Source organism: Leptonychotes weddellii, chromosome 15, assembly GCF_054177405.1.
Source record: "Leptonychotes weddellii isolate Sample4059 chromosome 15, ASM5417740v2, whole genome shotgun sequence".
Taxonomy (NCBI): Eukaryota; Metazoa; Chordata; class Mammalia; order Carnivora; family Phocidae; genus Leptonychotes; species Leptonychotes weddellii.
In genome coordinates this window covers 38,987,690-39,009,088 of record NC_138383.1, presented here as the reverse complement: position 1 = coordinate 39,009,088, position 21,399 = coordinate 38,987,690, and the positions used below count along the sequence as shown (strand labels likewise).

The window sequence follows — 21,399 nt, the reverse complement described above, 5'->3', positions numbered from 1 at the left end:
AATAAAAACAATATAGCATTGAGAGAAAAGAGAAGTATTTAAACCTATACCCAGTTTTGCTATCAAGTAGAATGGTGGAGTTAAGGATATATCCTGAAGAACCATCTTTTTTTTTTTTTTAAGATTGATTTATTATATAGAGCGTGCACATGTGCATGCGTGTGAGCAGGGGGAGGGGCAGGGGGAGAGGGAGAGAGAATCTCTAGTAGACTCCCCGCTGAGCGTGGAGCCCAACGTGGGGCTCAATCCCATGACCCGGAGATCACGACCTGATCTGAAATCAAGAGTTGGACACTTGGGGCGCCTGGGTGGCTCAGTTGGTTAAGTGGCTGCCTTAGGCCCAGGTCATGATCCTGGGGTCCTGGGATCGAGCCCCACATCTGGCTCCCTGCTCAGCAGAGAGCCTGTTTCTCCCTCTCCCTCTGCCTGCCACTCTGCCTACTTGTGCTATCTGTCAAATAAATAAAATCTTTAAAAAAAAAAAAAAAAAGAGTTGGACGCTTAACCAACTGAGCCACCCAGGTGCCCCCTAAAGAACCATCTTCTAAAAAACACCTAGGGGGAGCCTGCGGCTCAGTCGTTAAGAGTCTGCCTTCGGCTCAGGTCATGATCCCAGGGTCCTGGGATGGAGCCCCGCATCTGGCTCCCTGCTCAGCGGGAGGCCTGCTTCTCCCTCTCCCACTCCCCCTGCTTGTGTTCCTGCTCTTGCTGTGTCTCTCTCTGTCAAATAAATAAAATCTTCAAAAAATAAAAAACACCTAGGAAATCTGGGTAAAATAAATTCTTCTTTTCATCTTTTCAAAAAGTTTTTAAAGATTATTTATTTATTTATTCAAGAGAGAGCAAGAGGGAGAAGCAGACTCCCTGCTGAGCAGGGAGCCCATTGGGCTGGATCCTAGGACCCTGGCATCATGACCTGAGCCCAAAGCAGATGCTTACCCAACTGAGCCACCCAGGTGCCCCATCTTTTCTTTTCTTTTTTTTTAAAGATTTTATTTATTCATTTGACAGAAAGAGACACAGCGAGAGAAGGAACACAAGCAGGGGGAGTGGGAGAGGGAGAAGCAGGCTTCCTGCTGAGCAGGGAGCCCGATGCGGGGCTCGATCCCAGGACTCTGGGATCACGACCTGAGCCGAAGGCAGACGCTTAACGACTGAGCCACCCAGGCGCCCCCCCCATCTTTTCATTAGATATGAAATCAATCATTTGGTAAAAAGTACTGATGCTGAGTATACAACTTGGAGTTTACGTGTATATGCACATATGGGATAACCACCGAGATGAAAATATAAAACATTTCCAGCACTCCAGAATGTTCCCTCATGTACCTTTTGTGTGTTTTTAATATCAGTAAAATGATGAATTTAGATATGATAGCTATTAGGGGTGTTAGCTGGGATGTTGTCAAAGTAGCTTCCCCCCCGACCCCCAGCCCCAGAGAAGCTCTACATCCAATGTGGGGCTTGAACTCACTACCCCATCAAGAGTCACATGCTGTACTGACTGAAGCAGTCAGGTGCCCTGTCAAGCCAGCTTCTTAAATTGGCCCCTTTGTCCCCATCTGGGAGGGAACCTAACATGAGTGGCAATTTAGATTTTTGACATGAGTACATGAGCATACACATCCCCCAACCATTTTTCTCTTTCTTAAGGTTAGGGACTTCTATTATTCCGGGTCCAGCTTTCAGAATAGCACTTAGCATGATGTGTTTTTTAACAGAAAGTACAGGGGCACCTGGGTGGCGTAGTCGGTTAAGTCTGTGACTCTTGGTTTCAGCTCAGGTCATGGTCTCAGCCTTCTGAGATCCAGCTTCCTGCTCTGTGCTCAGCGAGGAGTCTGCCTCAGATTCTCTCCCTCTGCCCCTCCCTTTTGGGAGCTCTCTCTCTCTCTCTCAGATAAATATATAAAAATATAAATATTAACATAAATAAATCTTTTTAAACAAAATACAAATAAATACTAAAATGGGGAAAAGAAGTACTGCACTTGATATAATTGACCTTAACGTAGCAAGGGGCTTAGCAGCATGGTGACATTAATTCCAGTGGGGTGGGGGGTGGGGGGGACAGTTAAGGATAGTTGACAGGTCGGAAACAAGGAAAATTCACTACAGAGTAGTCAGATGTTATCAAGTGGATGTTGTTCCTGATGTAATACTGCAAGAGTTTAAAAAAAGGAGCAGGTAAGATAAAGTCAGAACTCATGGGGTGCCTGGCTGGCCCGGTAAGTTGGTAGAGCATGATGACACTTGAGCTTGGGGTTGTGAGTTTGAGCCCCACGTTGGGCGTAGAGTTTACTTAAAAAATAAAGTCTGAGAACTAGAATTGGGGGTATAAGAACAACCTTCAGATTGTTTTTACTAGCTAGGAAATTTTCACTTTGAGGTCCTGGTCTTTCTTTTCCCAGAAGACTAGGAAGATCTTGACTTGTCATGGTTGACTTGCTTGGGTGTCAGGAACTTTGAATTAGAAGATTGCTGATAACAAAGAACCCTGGTGCTTAGTAGCCTGTAGGGACTGGATGTGCTTGCAAGGATGGGTATGCAGTATCATCCCTTTCTTCTCCCCTTACCCTGTCAGCCTTAATCTTCCCAACATCAGCAGACTGAGCTGCTGCCTTTTCTCACTCTTGTATCTTCCCTTTTATGTCAGATATTCTCTAGTTTGTCTTCCTTTTCTCAGCATCCTATGACCCCCACAATCTTTGGCCTCTGTGGTTGTCAGTAGTTCTTTAGGAAATTATAGGTCAGTAGGCAAGCTGTTTGTCCTGTGAGTGAGATCAAGCTGTTTTTTTTTTTTTTTAAGATTTTATTTATTTATTTGAGAGAGAGAATGAGATAGAGAGAGCATGAGAGGAGGGAGGGTCAGAGGCAGAAGCAGACTCCCTGCCGATCAGGGAGCCCAATGCGGGACTCGATCCCGGGACTCCAGGATCATGACCTGAGCCGAAGGCAGTCGCCTAACCAACTGAGCCACCCAGGCGCCCCGAGATCAAGCTGGTTTTACAGAAGGCCCTGGTCCTAGACTCGAGTTGACTTTGGCCAGTAGTTGATACGGTAGAAACATAAATTGGCTTTGGAGCTAATACTTCTGAGCTCAAATCCCAGCCTTGCTAGTGGCTGTGTGACCTCAGGTATATCTGTAATTGCTCTGAACCTCGGTTTTTTCATCTATAAAATGTAAAAATTCCTGTCTTACAAGGTTATTATAATGACTAGAAGTTAATTTATATAAAGTATTCTGTACAGTAGGGGCACCTGACTGGCTCAATCAGTAGAGCATGCAACTCTTGATCTCTTGAGTTCCAGCCGCACGTTGGGCATGGAGCCTACTTTATTTATTTATTTATTTATTTAAAAGATATTTATTTGTCAGAGAGAGAGACAGCGAGAGAGGGAACACAAGCAGGGGGAGTGGGAGAGGGAGAAGCAGGCTTCCCACAGAGCAGGGAGCCCAATGTGGGGCTTGATCCCAGGACCTTGAGATCATGACCTGAGCTGAAGGCAGTCGCTTACCGACTGAGCCACCCAGGCGCCCTGGAGCCTACTTTTAAAAAAAAAAAAAATCCTTTACAGTACTTAGTGAAAGTTCAATAAATAGTAGTTACTAACTTAATGAAGCCAAATGAACAGTTACGCTTAGAAACCTCTTGTAGCCTCAGAACTCAAGATTTTGATAATCAAAGGATAATGTTCTTTAGTCCAGTGTCTCACCACTTACCTCACCATTGTTCAGTATTTTGCCACAAGATGAATCCATTCATCAGACTGATTTTGTCTTAAGTTTTATAGAATAGTGGTATATCCTAGATTGTCAAAACTTTATAGTTGATGTTGCAAAGGAAAGCTTTTCATATACAAGCAAAAATATGATGTCTCCTTATTGTTCATGAATAGGTACCGAGTGGCATTGAGGGAGCAACAAGGTCTGTTAGTACATGGTGGGGTGGGGATGGGGAGCTGGCAGGCAGTGGCCTGCCAAGTAGAGCTTGATGAAGAAGGTAGGGGCTTTGCAGAGAGCTGATGGAATTTGGAGTTTTAACCTTTACCTTCCCAGGTGGGAAAAGCCTTGCCTTGGTAGGAAGGTGATAGGAACACTTCATTTTCTGGGACCAAATGAAGTTGCATTCCATGAGGACCTTCTGCTCTGCAGGCAGTAGCAGGCAGTGATCCATGCACACGAGTGGTTGGGGGATTGCACTGCTGTTGTATGCCAGTGAGGGTAAGGGACCTCTTCCCCTAGGCCGCAGCCTGTGGGGCAAGGAGGAAGCTAAGGGTAGTGGGTACCAAGAAAAGGAATACTGGATCATTCTAGTTGGGATTGCTCATCCAAAGATGATTAAAATTTCCAAAAAAGTATCATTTTCTAGGATCCTTTCTATTTTCTGTACTCTGTTTTTCTGCACTGCTGAAGTCCCTTCTTCCTTCTGCCTGCACTAACCACAAGTAATCAGTCTGGTGGCTGGGGCTTGGGAGGCAGCAAATAGCCATTTCTGTAATGTCAGCCCTAGAGCAATCACGTGGGCAGGGTATGCCTAACCAGAGAATGGAGTTTTTCAGTTTGCATTCATAACTGGAAATAAAGCACTTTCCTTATTCTCCTCCTGCAGGTCGGTGAGCTGGTAAAGGTTACGAAGATTAATGTGAGTGGTCAGTGGGAAGGGGAGTGTAATGGCAAACGAGGTCACTTCCCATTCACACATGTCCGTCTGCTGGATCAACAGAATCCTGATGAGGACTTCAGCTGAGTATAGCTCAACTAACAGTTTTGCTGACAGATGGGAACAATCTTTTTTTTTTTTCCCCGATTGTCATCTATACAGTTTTCTTACAGATGTCAAAGCAGTCTAGTTTATATAAGCATTCTCTTACCTGTGATCTTTTTAGACTGAATTACATCTCTAGTCTCATTTACCATATTCAGGGTACGAAACTGGAGGGCTCGTGTGTTAACTTCTGAATTGGCAATTTTAGGTGGTAACAGCCATGCCTGAGTGTATCAGAAGGGATGGATATTTTGCCTGCTTTCCCTCTGGTAGTGCAAATCAACCTGTGGAAAACTGATGGACAGGAGAGGAATATTGCACGCTGCTTACCCTGATTTATTCAATGGTTTTGTTTTCATTTTGAAACGATGCTATCAAATGGCAATAGACTGTTCCCTTCCACCCCCATGAAGTAATCTTGCACCGTGTGAATAGTAAGTACCCAGTGGGATTGCTTTTTCATTTATAGAACATGACCACTGTATGACTCATTCTGACAGTTCAAATCCTGAGATTTCTGAGGACACTACTAGAGGCATTTGTCTTCCTTTCTAGTCAATGCTTCATACTTTTTCTTGGGATTCTTTAAATCCTTGTCATTCTTTTCCCCCAAACGTACAAATAGGTTCATTCTGAAGAAAAGTGTTTCTTTTCATTCCAGATGACAAGCAGGATGTGCAGAGCACTTTATTCAGTGCATAGCTTTAAGCCAGTATTGGATTCACTGAGTGGACACCCAAACTCCCAGCTTTCTGCCTTCCCTCAAGGGGTCATAGTAGGTTCACACTGCTACCACAGCTAAACAGACTCCTGGCTAATGGGATCCAGCAGGGCCATTTCTCCTGAGTGCCAGTATCCTATTAGGGGACTGTTTGAAATTCTTAGCTTCTACTTGCTTAGAGTGGAAGGACCAATCACTTAGACTATTCCATAGATGGTTGTAGGGCCAAATTTTGCCCTTTGCTTTATATGCAACTTGTATAAAAGTCCAGTTAAAATTACATGAGTTTGGGATAGGGTTAGCGCTTTGAAAAACATTTGAACCAATCATGAATTACTTATGTATTATTCATTTTACATGGCCAGAATAGTGCTTGAAGTGCATTACATTATCAACTGCCTTCATTTTTGGCTCTTTTTCTTTATGTTCCAGTTTAGTTTACAAATCCTTTTAAGTATGGAATGGTTTATATGGGGTCAGGTGCTCCAAAGAATAGACTTCTGAGACCAAAAATGATCTAGGCTATTTAGACTACAATATGAAACCTTCAAAGTTAGTTCCCAGTCTAGGAAGGCACTTACTGGTCTATGGTGTGATATGACCCATAGAAACACCGTATATTTTGCTTTGGGCCTCATTTTAGAAAAGTAATGTATCTTTCTAATTGTTTTTACATAGGTTAATGATTAATATGCATTCTTTGAACATATACCAAATCATGGTATCCCAGTGACTAGCACAATACCTGGCATAGTCGGTGTGCAGATGTTTGTGTGAGTGAATGAGGGGTGTGCAGAAGCTCTTTATATGGCACAGGGAAGCCAGCTGACACAGGATTACATACCACAAGCAAACTAATGAGTTGACGCTAATTTAATGTATTTTTACCTCACACTAAGGTAATGCTTGATAAAGACATTAATATTCAACTTTTAAAAGTTAGCACAGTGCAATGCACATAGTGGGTGCTCAATAATGTTAAATGAACAGATTTGCAATACTAGACTTAATTCCATCTCACTACTCTTAAATTTTCAGTTAGAGCATAGATACTGTAAAATCCAAATCCACATACACATTAAAATCTTGTTTTCCTGAAAGTATGACATCTAAAATACTTGTAGAAAAACCTTGTCATAAACTGATTTGAATGTTTGTATTTTCTTTTGCCTTTGACTTTGATATTGGCTTGTAATGTCTCTTTTTGTTATGTAATATTAGTGGAACATTCACCTCTACCCAAATCATAAGAATTTTTCAATGATCAGTTGTCTGAAGCCATTATATGAACTGTTAGGTTGGATTTGGCTGGGTGTGATAGTTGTTGGACCTTAAATCAAAGGACTCCTAATAAGTATCTTCCAAAAGCAAATGCTAGAATCCGATTCCAGTGCATATGTACATTGTCACAGAGCAAAGTAAACTGTAATTGGCTGCTATATTTTATATAATCATTTCTGCAAAAGCCCAGTTTTTGGATACTAATATTTGACATGGTTAATTCTTATTAATGTGTTGGAATTGTTTATTGTTAATAATGCAAATAGATAATTTTTAATTATCCTTAAGTAACATTTCACTATTAATGGTTTGAAATGGGTGGTAAGCAAACCAGTTTGAAATAAAATATGAACATGTGCCATTGTATTATAACACTATACACTTTCTTGACAGTTAAATTTAAAAAAAATGTTTTTTTGTAGCATGTATTGTATATGTTTATAGTATATGTAGTAAATAAAAATATGGCCAAATGTTTGGCTTGGTGATCTTTTGAAGAAAGTAATCTTTGAATATTTTTCACAAAAGAGCTAAATCTTTTATGCTTAGGGAGTAAGAGGTGTGTACATTCAACAGCCTACAAACAATCATATAATCAGATAAAGAAGCAATTATACATAATCTGTAGGTACTCATTAAAGATGAGGTTGATCGTTGGTGATATTTTGAAGGGTCTCCAGAAATCATGAAATAAATTGATTTGAGACAAATGTAAGAGTGATTATGTAATGATCAGAAAGCTGGAATAATGTGGACAGAGAACATCAAATTTGTCCAGAAATGGTTATATGTGGGTGTAAAGAAAATAAGGATATGGTAGGGGGCTTTATAAAGCAAATGAGAAATTTAGATGTTATATAATAGGTTTTTAGAATGTTAGTGTAGATAATAGTGTAATTTCTCCTTTTTTATGTAAGTAGCACATTTTCAGAATAGATAATTTAGTAAATAAAGAAAAGGTCAAACATTATGTTCTTTCCATCGTTTCTCAAAGCATGTGTGTATGTAGAGACACAGTGTGACACTATGTATACCTAAAAGGTTGACATTATACTCTAGTTTTGTGTCCTACCGGTGGTGAAGTTTTAAAATGAGAAGGACAGGGGAGCCTGGCTGGCTCAGTCAAACCATGCAATTCTTGACCTTGGGGTCTTGAGTTCAAGCCCCACACTGGGCGTAGGTATTACTTTTTAAAAAAATGAAATGAAAAGGACAAGCTTTGCCAGTTACTTATACAGTATTCTGCCTTGGCCCCAAAATAAAACATCTCATTACTGCTGTAGACATAGCAGATTGTCAACCCAGAGTTAAATAAAGGAATCTCCTCCAAAGGGAGCCAACTTTGGCATACACAAGCTTAACAGCAAGGTGATTTAAGTATGTTTCAACTTTTTATCGATAAAAATAAAGTGTTAAAATCTTGTTTTAATATGTTGAGTGTTGGGGTTCCTTCACATAACCTTGAGTGCTCATACCGACTCCTGTATTTATCACCCTGATTTTCAGATTAAATTCTATTCCTCTTACAGATATGAAGAGAGAAGCCCCCTCCATAGAAGAAAACGTGAAAATAGGCCTCTTAAGTTTGGCAGGAAGAGGCTAAGTATTTGGACTTCTACTGCCATGCATACCCTGAAGATAAAAAGAATGGGTGGAGGGCAAACAGGAACTAACTATCAAGAAGTGAGGTTCAGGGGCGCCTGGGTGGCTCAGTCGTTAAGCATCTGCCTTCAGCTCAGGTCATGATCCGGGTCCTGGGATCGAGCCCCGCATCGGGCTCCCTGCTAGGTGGGAAGCCTGCTTCTCCCTTTCCCACTCCCCCTGCTTATGTTCCCTCTCTCACTATATCTCTCTCTCTGTCAAATAAATAAAACCTTAAAAAAAAAAAAAAGGTGAGGTTCAGGGGCACCTGGGTGGCTCAGTCAGCTGAGCGTCTCTCTCTTAGTTTTGGCTTGGGTCATGATCTTAGAGTTGTGGGATCGAGCCCTGCATCAGGCTCTGCACTCAATGAGGAGTCTGCTTGAGATTCTTTCCCTCTCCCTCTGTCCGCCCCCCCCAAATAAATAAAAGTGGGGCACGTGGGTGGCTCAGTAGGTTAAGTGTCTGCCTTCGGCTCAGGTCATGATCTCAGGGTCCTGAGATCGAGCCCTGCATTGGGCTTTCTGCTCGGTGGGGAATCTGCTTCTCTCTCTCTCTCCCCCTCTACCCCTTCCCACCACTTGTTCCCTCTCTCAAATAAATAAAATCTTTAAACAAAAGGTGAGGTTCATAAAAAAGAGCAATGCTTGAGGATCCTCTAGGGATATAGGATGAAGGCAAGCAAAAATGAGCACTCAGGCTGGCTTTTAGTCAAGGGGATGCTTCCAATATTTCTGTGGTTGTCCTGATTTTCTTAGATTTGAGATCTGCATTAATCCTATAAAAGTGAGCTCTAGAATATTGACTAAATGGTCAAAGGTAAACTGACTTGGACAGAATTTTTTCTGTCCTCCCACTTCAAATGGGGAAGACTTTGGACATTTAGCTTTCTGGGAGTGGGAGGGAGAATAGTTGTATATCAGGCATGTGGAGGTTGACTTGTTCAAAGCCTCTGTTTACTTTGGGAAAATTTTATGGAGTTTCTAACTTCATTTCAAGCTGGTGACCCAGATAGGCTTCTCAAAGGTTCTGAGTACTAGGCAAGGAAACTAGGAAAGTAAAACCCTGAGTTGAGATTAAGATGGGCTCCTCCTCCTCTCTTTTAAGCCAGGAGAGTCTGTGAGTGAAAATGAATTTGGTACTATATAAGGGTATAATACTGTTTGTTGCATACCTTTGGGCTGCCCTAGTGTTCTCTCTGATGCGGATCGAGCTTCCTAGAGTTGCTGTGCTGTTTGTACAGGTTTTCATACACAGTGCTACCTCCCTCTCCCCCTAGACCTCCAGCCTAACTGCAGGCTTCCCATGAGCCCTTAACGCTTGGGAGCCCTAACACAAAGTCTTGGCTGGTGTTGCTACAGTGTCTAAAGATTACCTACCGTGGGGTGATAGCAATCTTGACCTCACTCATCTTTTTGGAATTCTTTGTTTTGAGAGAGTATCACACGAACCTAAGGATACCTGTAGTGCCAGAGAAAGAGGTTGTTCCAAATATGAAGTATTTTAGTAAATAAATAAGAAGTACTCCTCTATTGTCACCAAAGGGAGAAATTGACTCCATATTTTGCGGGCTGTTTAGCTGTCAGGGCTAACTGGGTGTTTCTGTGACTAGTTTTGACCAGGCTAGAGCAGTTCTGTGTGTGGTGGCTCCTGTACAGAATAGATCCTTGCCCTTGTGAATCTTACATTCTAGGAGTAGCAGGACAAAATCCACACCCATAACTCCCATGGGGGCCCGTGGTGACATTCTGAAAGTAAGTGTTCCGTCCAGGTCACCAGACACAGCTTGGTGGGCAGCAGCTTTTTGTGAATAACCACTTGGAAAAGGCCCCCCTTCCTCTATGTGGACAGCCCCATGCCAGGCTCATGGCTTGACAAGTGCCAACAAGAGTGTGATTTGGATTACAACCCCTCTTGCCTCCTCAACTGAGTGCCCTTGTCTGGTGCATGACTGTACATGACCATAAATAGCTTCGATGATTCTGTTTAATGTTCCAGTTGCCTGCCCATTTATAGACGTCTCTCCCCCCAATGTCCCCCTCATCACCAAATTCTGTCAGCTCTGCCTCCAAAATACTCCCTTTATGCCTCTGTCACCACCACCCAAGCAGCTGTCTTCCGTGTGGACCACTGTGACAACCTCTTCCTGGCCACTCACTTTCCCTCATCTGTTCATTAGAGAGCAACCAGGATGGCCTTCCTTGGCAGACTTGATCATGGCATTCCCTTGCTTAAAAAATCCTTTAGTGCTTCCTCTTAATCATACACAGTCTGCATTCCATACAATGGAAGTGCTCACCTTTTCCTCAGCCTGCCTTAGTCTCTGCTCCTGGCAGGCTTTCCTTTCAGCTTCTCAGATGCGGGGCACCTGGCTGGCTCTAGCATGCTACTCTTGATTTTGGGGTCGTGAGTTCAAGCCCCATGTTGGGCATAGTGATTACTTAAAGGAGGGGAGCAAATCAGCTTCTCAGATGAAAGCCCTTGCCCATTCTAAGACCTCCCTCCCCCCCAACTCTGATCTACTGTCTTGGTTCCAGCTTAAATGTTACTTCCTCAGAGATTCCTTCCCTGAATCCCTAAATCTCATCATCAGTCACATCATTTACCTTCATGGTGGTCATCTCATACTGTGATTATATATTTCTTTTTTTTTTTAAAGATTTTTTATTTATTTGCGAGAGAGAGAATGAGAGACAGCATGAGAGGGCGGAGGGTCAGAGGGAGAAGCAGACTCCCTGCTTAGCAGGGAGCCCGATGTGGGACTCGATCCCGGGACTCCAGGATCATGACCTGAGCCGAAGGCAGTCGCTCAACCAACTGAGCCACCCAGGTGCCCTGTGATTATATATTTCTTTTTTTTTTTTTTTTTTTTAAAGATTTTATTTATTTATTTGAGAGAGAGAGAATGAGAGAGAGCAAGCACATGAGAGGGGGGAGGGTCAGAGGGAGAAGCAGACTCCCTGCCGAGCAGGGAGCCTGATGCGGGACTCGATCCAGAGACTCCAGGATCATGACCTGAGCCGAAGGCAGTCGCTCAACCAACTGAGCCACCCAGGTGCCCTGTGATTATATATTTCTGTGGTAATTACATTCCATCTCTGTTAGACTGTAAGTCCACTCCAGCAGGACAGGAGCTACATGTGATTTGTTCATTCCATCTTGAGAGTCCAGCACAGAGCCTGGCTCACAGCAGACAATACATGTTTACTGAACGAAGAATGTTTCCTTCAGAGTTTTTAGTGCTGGGGAACAGGGACCCAGCCGATTACCTCTCAGCTGCTGTCTCTAGTTTTCCTGATCTTGTGTATGCTCAAAGACTAGGTTCATTTTAATGTGAGAGTAAAACCCATTTAGGAATGTCCTTCTGTTGCAGAAACATGAAATGCTTGTTAAAGCCTAGTCTCAAGGGTTTGGGTCCTTTCCTGTGGCCATGTTCCTTTCCTTTTGCATAGAAGGAGAGGTGACTGGATCACTTAGAGGGGACCTATATTCATAAATGAAGATTATTCACTGGTTGTATCTTTTTAATTTTAATTCCAGTGTGAACATACAGTGCTATATTAGTTTCAGGCGTATGATACAGTGATCCAACAGTTCCATACGTTACTCAGTGCTCATCACGACAAGTGCACTCTTGGGGCGTCTGGCTGTCTCAGTCCAGAGAGCATGTGACTCTTGATCTCAGGGTTGTGAGTTCAAGCCCCACATTGAGTGTAGAGATTACTTAACTTTAAAAAAAAAAAAAAAGTGCATTCTTAACCCCCTTTACCCATTTCACCCATCCCTCCACCCTCCTCCCCTCTGGTAACCATCAGTTCTCTATAGTTAAGAGTCCGTTTTTTGGTTTGTCTCTTTCTCCTTTGTTCATTTACTTTGTTTCTGAAATTCTATATAGGAGTGAAATCATACAGTATTTGTCTTTATCTGACTGGCTTATTTTATTTAGCATTATACTCTCCAGTTCCATCCATGTTATTGGGAATGGCAAGATTTCATTTTTTTTTTTTTGTTTAAGCACCCCAACTCTTTTTTTAAGTGTCTTTTTTTTTTTTTTTTTTTTTGAGAGAAAGGGAGAGAGCGAGGGAGTGTGGGATTGGGGAGGGGCAGAGGGAGAGGGAGAAAGAATCTGAAGCAGACTCCGCACTGAGTGCATAATCTGATGCCAGGTTCGATCTCAAGACCACGAGATCGTGACCTGAGCCAAAACCAAGATTCGGACAGTTAACCCAGTGAGCCACCCAGGCACCCCTGACTCTTTTTTTTTTTTGCGAAGATTTCATTTTTTTTATGACTGAATAATATTCCTGTGTGTGTGTGTGCACTGTACCTCACATCTTTATCCATTCATCAATCGATAGATACTTGGTTGGGCTGCTTCCATAGTTTGGCTATTGTAAATAATGCTGCAATAAACCTAGGGGTGCATATATCTCTTTGAATTAGTGTTTTTGTATTCTTTGGGTAAATACCCAGTAGGGCAATTACTGGATCATAGGGTAGTGCCATTTTTACCTTTTTGAGGAAACTCCATAAGGTTTTCCACAATGGCTGCACCAGTTTGCATTCCCACTAACAGTGCATATGGGTTCCTCACTAGTTGTCTTATTTATAATTTCTAGTTTTCACAGTACTTTCTTTTTCTTTTCCTTTTTTAAAAGATTTTATTTATTTATTTGACAGAGAGAGAGTGCAGAAGCAGGTGAAGCAGCCTAACCACTGAGCGGGGAGCCCGATGTGGGGCTCGATCCCAGGACCCTGGGATCATGACCTGAGCTGAAGGCAGACGCTTAACTGAGCCACTCAGGCGTCCTTAGCAATACTTTCAAAAAGACCGAACCCCGTTACCAATAATGTCAAGATTACATCCAAATTATTTTGGCCTAAAATGCCGATTGTAATGGAAGTAGCTTAATATGTCCTGGACACTATTCAAAGTAATTACTTCTTACCTTACTATTTGGGTCTCAATAACATAAACCTCAGAGGCAGCAAGTCAAGAATGCAGCTAAAAGAGGCGAGGTCCTCGTGAATTCTTTCTGTAAATTATAGGAAAGGGCATGACCCCACTCTAGTATCAAGGTGGGTTGGAAGTAAAGAGAAAATTGGCCTGAGTCTGGGGCCCACATCCTTTTAGGAGCCTTGTGATAGAACAAGAAAGAAGGAGAAAGCCAGATCCCATCCCCAAAAAAGAATGTAACAAGAGGAAGTGGTTTATTTAAATTCTTTGGCCACATCTTTTCTTCCAGTAGAATCAAGTTCTTCCTCTACTTTCACTTTTTCTTTTGAATAAAAAATTGCCCCAGTTTCTCATTTCCCATGTTAGGCATGCCTGTGGGATTAGATTTATGTTTGAACCAGCTAGTTTCTTCTTGTTTCTTAGCAAGCTCTGCCATATGATCAAGGGCAGTCTTCTTGTTGTCATGACGACCGACATTTACATAAGCAAGAACTGGGGGAGAACATTGTTGTTTGGAATGGGATCTGTGGTAAATTTCATCGTAATGGAAAGATAAAGCACTGACTTGGCGGGCTAGCAGCTAGAATTGGAACAACAGAGCAGACTTCCTATTCCTTTTAGTGAGATCTATTTGATAGGTACCACTTTTGGCTATCATAAGTAACTGCCATACGTGGAAAAAAAAAAAAAGGAAAGAATGTGATCATCTTTAATTCTGTCTTTAATCACATTTTCAGTAGCAATCAGGATATTGTGTGTTTGTGGGAGGGGGAGAGAGGCCTGTTCTTCTAAAGCAAAGGTTATTGATCCAGAATCTTTTGACCCCTAGGGGATCCGGAGATAGACCTCATAAGGGGTATGGCAGAGATTACTCATTCAAGTCCATGTTCTCTTCTGTGCACACTGCCTGACTCCCTTGCCGTTATGTACGACCATGTGATTGAGTTCAGCCAATGGACTGTGTGCAGGAGTGCCTGCGTCCCTCTCAGGCCTGGCTTATAGAAACCTGCTGCAGGTGCTCCTCCATGTTCTCTGTTTCCATCAGGCTGGAATGGAGCTGACACCAGGGCAGAGACTTCATCCACCTGACCCCTAAATGATTGCATGAAGAAGGGCCTTTCCAGCTTAGTTACCAGCTAGGTAGCAAGAAATAAACTTATGTTCAACTGTTATATGGGGGCATCTGGCTGGGTCAGTTGGTGGAACCCATGACTCGATCTCGGGGTTGTAAGATTGAGCCCCATGTTGGGAGGAGTGATTACTTAAAATCTTTTAAAATTTTAAATAAATTTTAAAAATCTTTTTTAAAAAAACCACTATATAAAGGGCGCCTGGGTGGCTCAGTCGGTAAGCGTCTGCCTTCGGCTCAGGTCGTGATCCCAGGGTCCTGGGATCGAGCCCCGCATCGGGCTCCCTGCTCTGCCGGGAGCCTGCTTCTCCCTCTCCCACTCCCCCTGCTTGTGTTCCTGCTCTCGCTATGTCTCTCTCTGTCAAATAAATAAATAAAATCTTTAAAAAAAACCCAAAAAACCACTATATGTTTTGAGGTCAAATAGTTGCAGCAGTTAACCCACTCTAATACAAAGGAGTTGAATTGGATAGGCGAGAGGCTAACCAGCTGGAAGAGGTTATGACCATGTGACACCAAAGCTTTGTAGAAATTAGTAAGATGCTAGAATCACCTCAGATAGCCAACAATTTTGTAGTGTAAGTATGTCCCATGTAATATCTGAAATTGAAATTAAACTGAGTATCCTGTTTTTATTTGCTCAACCTCGCAGTTCTATCCCTGGCTGCCCTTTAGAGAAATACTGCTGTGGGCTGCTGCTCTTTCCTCCAGGGGTACTGCCTTCCTTCTGAAGCATAAACAGGCCACACCTGGACATCCGGGGCCAATCCGCTCATTCCGTCCCTCATACTCTTGTCATCTTGCTAATTGCCCCAAGTGTAAGTCCCCCCGTCACCTCTCATTTTGTTCCTGGCATCCTCAAGCTGCACTGGGTCTTCTCTAAACGTATGGAACCCCATTTTGGACTTTACTCCATCTTTGAAGCTCTTGCCATCCGATTATGCTCCCTACCCAGTTTACAGTCATCAACCAACCTCCCTCTCATTTATGAAAGATTCTGACATCTGGTTTACAGTGTCTCTTCACCTCAAGGCCTGCTATCATCTGGGGTGACCCATCCATTACCTTGGCCTCTCTCTCTCTTTTTTTTTTTTTTTTGTCCGCTTAAAATCCATTATCTTGTACTCTTACATCCTGGAATCTTAAACATTTTACTCTCTGACCTCTACCTTCTAGGCTTCCAGTTCTTTCACTTTTCCCAAAGCCCTTCTTTCATTTCAAGGATTCCTCTAGTCCCTAAATTTCTCAACCATCAGCCACCTCCTATCCTTTTATTTTTCTAAGTTAGATAATGAGCAAATATTTAAAATATTGTCATGTCTTAGAGATATCTAACTGCCTGCTAGACCTCTCCATTTGGATGTCCTGAAGTCACCACATATTCCAAACTGAATTCATCATCTCTTCCCTTTTCTTCCTCCCTCCCTCCCTTCCTTCCTTAGATTTTAAGTAATCTCTACACCCAATGTGGGCCTCAAACTTACAAGCCTGAGATCAAGAATCGCATGCTCTACTGACTGAGCCAGCCAGGCACCCCTTCTCCTCCCCTATCTGCTCCTCATCCACATTCCCTATCTCAGTTCTGTCTGCATTTGGCCAACCCCAAAACCTGGGACCATCCTTTATTCCCTCTTCTTGTTCATCATCCCATTTCCAGTCGCTTACCAAATCTAAACTCCTAAGCATCTATAAAATCAATCCACTTAACTTCATCCCCACTACTGCTACCTTAGTTCAAACTGCCAACTTCTCTCATCTAGACAACCTCAATAGCCACCTAACTGGTCTCCTGCTTCTGGTCTCAGCCCTTCCAGTCCCTCTGTCACATTGCAGTCCTAGTGAGCTTTCTTTTTCTTTTTTTTTTTTTTTAAGATTTTATTTATTTTTGCGAAAGAGAGAGAAAGCACAAGTGGGGGGGAGGGGCAGAGAGAGAAGCAGGCTCCCCGCTGAGCAGGGAGCCCAATGTGGGACTCAGTCCCAGGACCCCGGGATCAGACCTGAGCCAAAGGCAGACACTTAACTGACTGAGCCACCCAGGCGCCCCTAGTGAGCTTTCTATAATTCATATTATATTTGATTACATTCTCCTGCAGCAGATTAGATAGAAGCTCTTTTATGTTCCAGTTCCTGCTTCTCTCTCCAGCCTTAGCTTTCCTTGCTCTCCCTCCCGTACTCTGGGCTCTAGCCACACCGAATTTCTTGACCTTTCTTTACCTGACCCGCCTACTTGCCCCTCTAGGCTTTTGTTTACAGTCTATACCTCTATCTGACTCATCTTCTCTCTCACCTTCAATTACCAGTCTTATCTGACACTCTAATTTGGGTTAGATGTCTGTCGCATGTCCTCTGTTGGCAATATGTGCTTACCATTGTAACATCACACTGAACTGAAATTACCTGTACATGTCTGTTATCAGACCAAGATTGCTCATTGGTTTATTTCCAATACCCAGCTCTGCTTGAACACACAGTAGATAACCAGGGTATGTATTTTTGACAAAAAAAAAAAAAAAAGAAAAAGAAAAACAGAAGATAGGCTAGATATCATCAAAAGCCAAGTGGGAGCAGTGGGTAGTAATAATCCTAGGGACATAAGAAAATTACTGTCAGGGCTCCTGGCTGGCTCAGTCGGAAGAGCATATAACTCTTGATATCTGGGTCATGAGTTTGAGCCCCATGTTGGGTGTAGAGATTGCTTAAATAAATAAATATTTAAAAAAAAGAAAAGAGAAAGTTGCTGTATCAGTTAGCTTTTGCTGCAAAATAAACCATGTCAATACTTAGTGGCTTAAAACAATAATCACTGGGACGTCTGGCTGGCTCAGTCGGTAGAGTGTGTGACTCTTGATCTCTGGGTAGTAAGTTTGAGCCCCATGTTGGATAGAGATTACTTAAAAAATTAAAAAAAAAAAACAGAACCACAAAATTTTATTTATCTTACAATTCTGCAGCTTAGCAATTTGGGTTGGCTCAGCTGGACCATTCTTCTGGTCTACTTAGCTTCTGATTGTGGGCTGGCTGGTCTTGGATTGGCCCTCAGCTGACACAGTTTATCTCTGCTTCATGTTCTCCAGCAGAGTAGCCTGGACTGGTTTTCATGGCTATTAACAGAGTTCCAAAAGAACAGACAGAATCACACAGAGCCTCTTAAGGCCTGGCCTTAAAACTGGCACAATGCCAATTCCACTGCATTCTATTGATCAAAGTGAGTCTCAAGGCCAGCCAGGATTCAAGAATTGAGGAAATAGACTCCACCTCTTAATGGGATGAGCTGTAAAGGGGATATTGCAAAGGGGAGCAGATATAGGAAGAGGTAAGGATTGTGGCAATTTTTGCAATCTACAGAAGATACCCCATAAAATAAACTATTTGACTAAAATGTATAAAGAAGCACAAATTACTAGGAAGCATCCTAGTGATGACTAGACAAGTCAATACCCAAATGTTTATAGTTTTTCTTTTTTTAATTATTTTTAGGTAGGCTCCAAGTGCAACACGAGGTTCGAAGTCATGACCCTGAGATCAAGAGTTGCACGTTCTACAGACTGAGCCAGCGGGTGCCCTATAGTTTCTCTTTATTTTATTTTATAACTTGACTATTTTGCATGTGCAAGCATGATTTTTTTTTTTAAGATTTATTTATTTATTTGAGAGAGCGAGAATGAGAGAGAGTACATGAGAGGGGGGAGGGTCAGAGGGAGAAGCAGGCTCCCCGCCGAGCAGGGAGCCCGACGCGGGACTCGATCCCGGGACTCCAGGATCATGACCTGAGCCGAAGGCAGTCGCTTAACCAACTAAGCCACCCAGGCGCCCCATGCAAGCATGATTTTTAATTTATTTTATTTTTTTAAGTTATCTCTACACCCAACATGAGGCTTGATTGAACTCATGACCCAGAGAGGAAGAGTCGCATGCTCTACCCACTGAGCCAGCCTGGCGCCCCAACCATGATTTTCAGCACCAGCCAAAGTAGGTGTTTGGAACTGGGACTTGGGGACTGAGAGGAAAGGCACATGGGAAGAGATTACTGCGAATGGAAAGACTCTGACAGCAAACTTCTTAAGGTCAGGGTTGTGTCCAGTTTATTCACTTTTATCTGTAGCACCTCACATGATTACCACATGGAAAACACTCAGCAAATATTTGTTAATGACTAATAGTAAACCTCTCTTTACTATCATAAAGGAGAACTAAATGTCTAGTCTTACTAGCAGTGCTGCTGCGTGTGGATGTAGAGGTTATGACCTAACCAAGGACGCGTGGGGCATGGAGGAAGGGACTTGAGATCCAGCCTGGGCTCTGCTGGCCAAGACTCAGGCCTGGTTCCTGGCTTTACCTGCCTCCAGGGGGCATAGTTTTAAATCCAACCAGCCCCCTTTAGCTTGCTAAGCAGCAAGGCTCTAAGACTGGGGGTTGGAGGGGCACCGATTTTATAAAGCTCATAGCAGTTCCCTGTGGGCCGGCAGGGCCCTGATAATCTAGGGGAGCAGAGAACGGGTAACTGAGGAACACAAGATGGCACGAAATGCCCAAAGCAAGGAAAGCATAAACCTAGAGACACTGTTCTTAAAAATTAACATAAATGAGGGATTGAGAGAAATAGGAGCAAGGAAAAAAAAAAAGGTAGAGTGCAGTTAATATGTCTGAATCCAAAGGAGAAACCAACCAAGAGTTAACAGAGAGACCAAAACAGCGGGGCACACAAAACATGATTTGTTTCTGTAAAGGGCAAATCTATGAGACAGAAAATAGATTAACGGCTGCCTGGGGCTGGGAGTAGGCATGGGGATTGACTGTAAATGGGCGCAAAAGTTTCATTTTAGTGTGATGGATATGTTCTAAAATTAGATTGCGGAAACGGGTATATAACTCTGTAAATACACTAAAATTCATTAAATTTTATGCTTAAAACAGGTGGATTCATGGTGTGTAAATTATATCTCAATAAAGTTATTTAAAAATATTTGTCTCTTGGGCGCCTGGGTGGCTCAGTCGTTAAGCGTCTGCCTTCTGCTCAGGTCATGATCCCGGGGTCCTGGGATCGAGCCCCGCATCGGGCTCCCTGCTCCACAGGAAGCCTGCTTCTCCTTCTCCCACTCCCCCTGCTTGTGTTCCCTCTCGCGTGCGCTCTCTCTCTCTGTCAAATAAATAAATAAAATCTTTAAAAAAATAAAATAAAAATAAAAATATTTGTCTCAAATAAATAAAAATAAATAAATAATAAAAATATTTGTCTCGGCAAGAAATAACAAGTGTTGGGGTGCCTGGCTGGTCAGTTGGTAAAGCATGCCACTCTTGATCTTGGGGTCGTGAGTTGAGGTCACGAGCCCCGTGTTGGAAGTAGAGATTACTTAAAAATAAATAAATAGGGGCGCCTGGGTGGCTCAGTCGTTAAGCGTCTGCCTTCGGCTCAGGTCATGATCCCAGGGTCCTGGGATTGAGCCCCACATCAGGCTCCCGGCTCAGCGAGAAGCCTGCTTCTCCCTCTCCCACTCCCCCTGCTTGTGTTCCCTCTCTCGCTGTGTCTCTCTCTGTCAAATAAAATCTTTAAAAAAAAATTAAAAATAGAAATACCATATGATCCAGTAATTCCATTACTATTTACCCCCAAAAGTGAAAGCACTAATTTGAAAAGATATATGCACCCCTATGTTTATTGCAGCATTATTTACAATAGCCAAGATATGGAAGCAACCCAAGGGTCCATCAAGAGATGAATGGATAGGGACGCCTGGGTGGCTCAGTGGGTTAAGCGTCTACCTTCAGCTCAGGTCATGATCTCAGGGTCCTGGGATCGAGTCCCGCATCGGGCTCCCTGCTCAGTGGCAGGCCTGCTTCTCCCTCTCCCACTCCCCCTGCTTGTGTTCCCTCTCTGGGCTGTGTCTCTCTCTGTCAAATAAATAAATAAAATCTTCTTAAAGAAATAGATGAATGGATAAAGAAGATGTGGTAGTAAATATGTATATAGTGGAATATTACTCAGCCATAAAAAAGAATGAGATCTTGCCATTTGTGACGACATGGATGGACCTAAAGAGTATTACGCTAAGGGAAATAAGTGAGACAGAGAAAGACAAATAGCATATGATTTTACTCTAAAAAACAAATCAAACAAAAAACCAAACAGACTCTTAAATACAGAAAACAAACTGGTAGTTGCCAACGGGAGATGACTGGGGACAGAATAGGTGAAGGGGACTAAGAGATACAAATTTCCAGTAATAAAAGAAATAAATCATGATAATGAAAAGTACAGCATAGGAAATATAGTAAATAATGTAATAACATTGAATGGTGACAGATGGTGACCACATTTACCGTGGTGAGCACTGAATGATGTGTTGCCAAATCCCCATGTTGCACACCTGAAACTAATATAACATTGTATATTGCATAATAATTATATTTCAATGGTACAGAAAATTAAAAAAAAACCATTGTTCTGAGTATAATAAAATTATTGTCTCTTGTCAGTGTTAGCCACACTAAAAGTGAACAAGACATTGAGTGTATCTGATGGATACAACAGGAAGCACCACCTCTAAGGCATTAAAATAAAAATTAAAAAATTGAACCTGACTCTAATCCAGCTATCAGTTCACAGGAAATATGAGAAATACAGGAAGAAGTTAAATAACACCATAAGGAAGTGAAGAAACAAATCCAGGATGTGAGATACTCTACAAGACAAATGGCCCAGTTTCTTCTCAAATAAATGGTATGAAAAAGAAAAGGGACAGGAAGGAAGATCTGTTATGGATAAAAAGAGACTTAAGAGCTCTATCAAGTGATATATTTTGTGAGTTTAGTTTGTATCCTGATTCAGGTAAACCAACTGGGAAAAAAAAAACATTGAGACAAACATGGGAAATTGAACATGGGCTGAATATTAGATGGTATTAGAAAA

The 21,399-nt window shown here is 42.4% G+C and overlaps 1 protein-coding gene across 2 annotated transcripts in view; it reads left to right on the top strand.

Annotated features, from left to right (window-relative positions):
* Positions 1–8,197, top strand: part of CRK (CRK proto-oncogene, adaptor protein) — a 29,947-nt gene extending 21,750 nt beyond the window's left edge. The window contains exon 3 of one of the 2 annotated variants that reach the window (XM_081806118.1): positions 4,611–8,197. In XM_081806118.1, coding sequence (XP_081662244.1) covers positions 4,611–4,748 — 138 coding nt within the window. In that variant the 3' untranslated portion in view covers positions 4,749–8,197. The remainder of the gene's footprint in view (positions 1–4,610) is intronic. The other variant, XM_081806119.1, reaches the window with a different exon arrangement.
* The last annotated feature ends 13,202 nt before the right edge of the window (positions 8,198–21,399 follow it).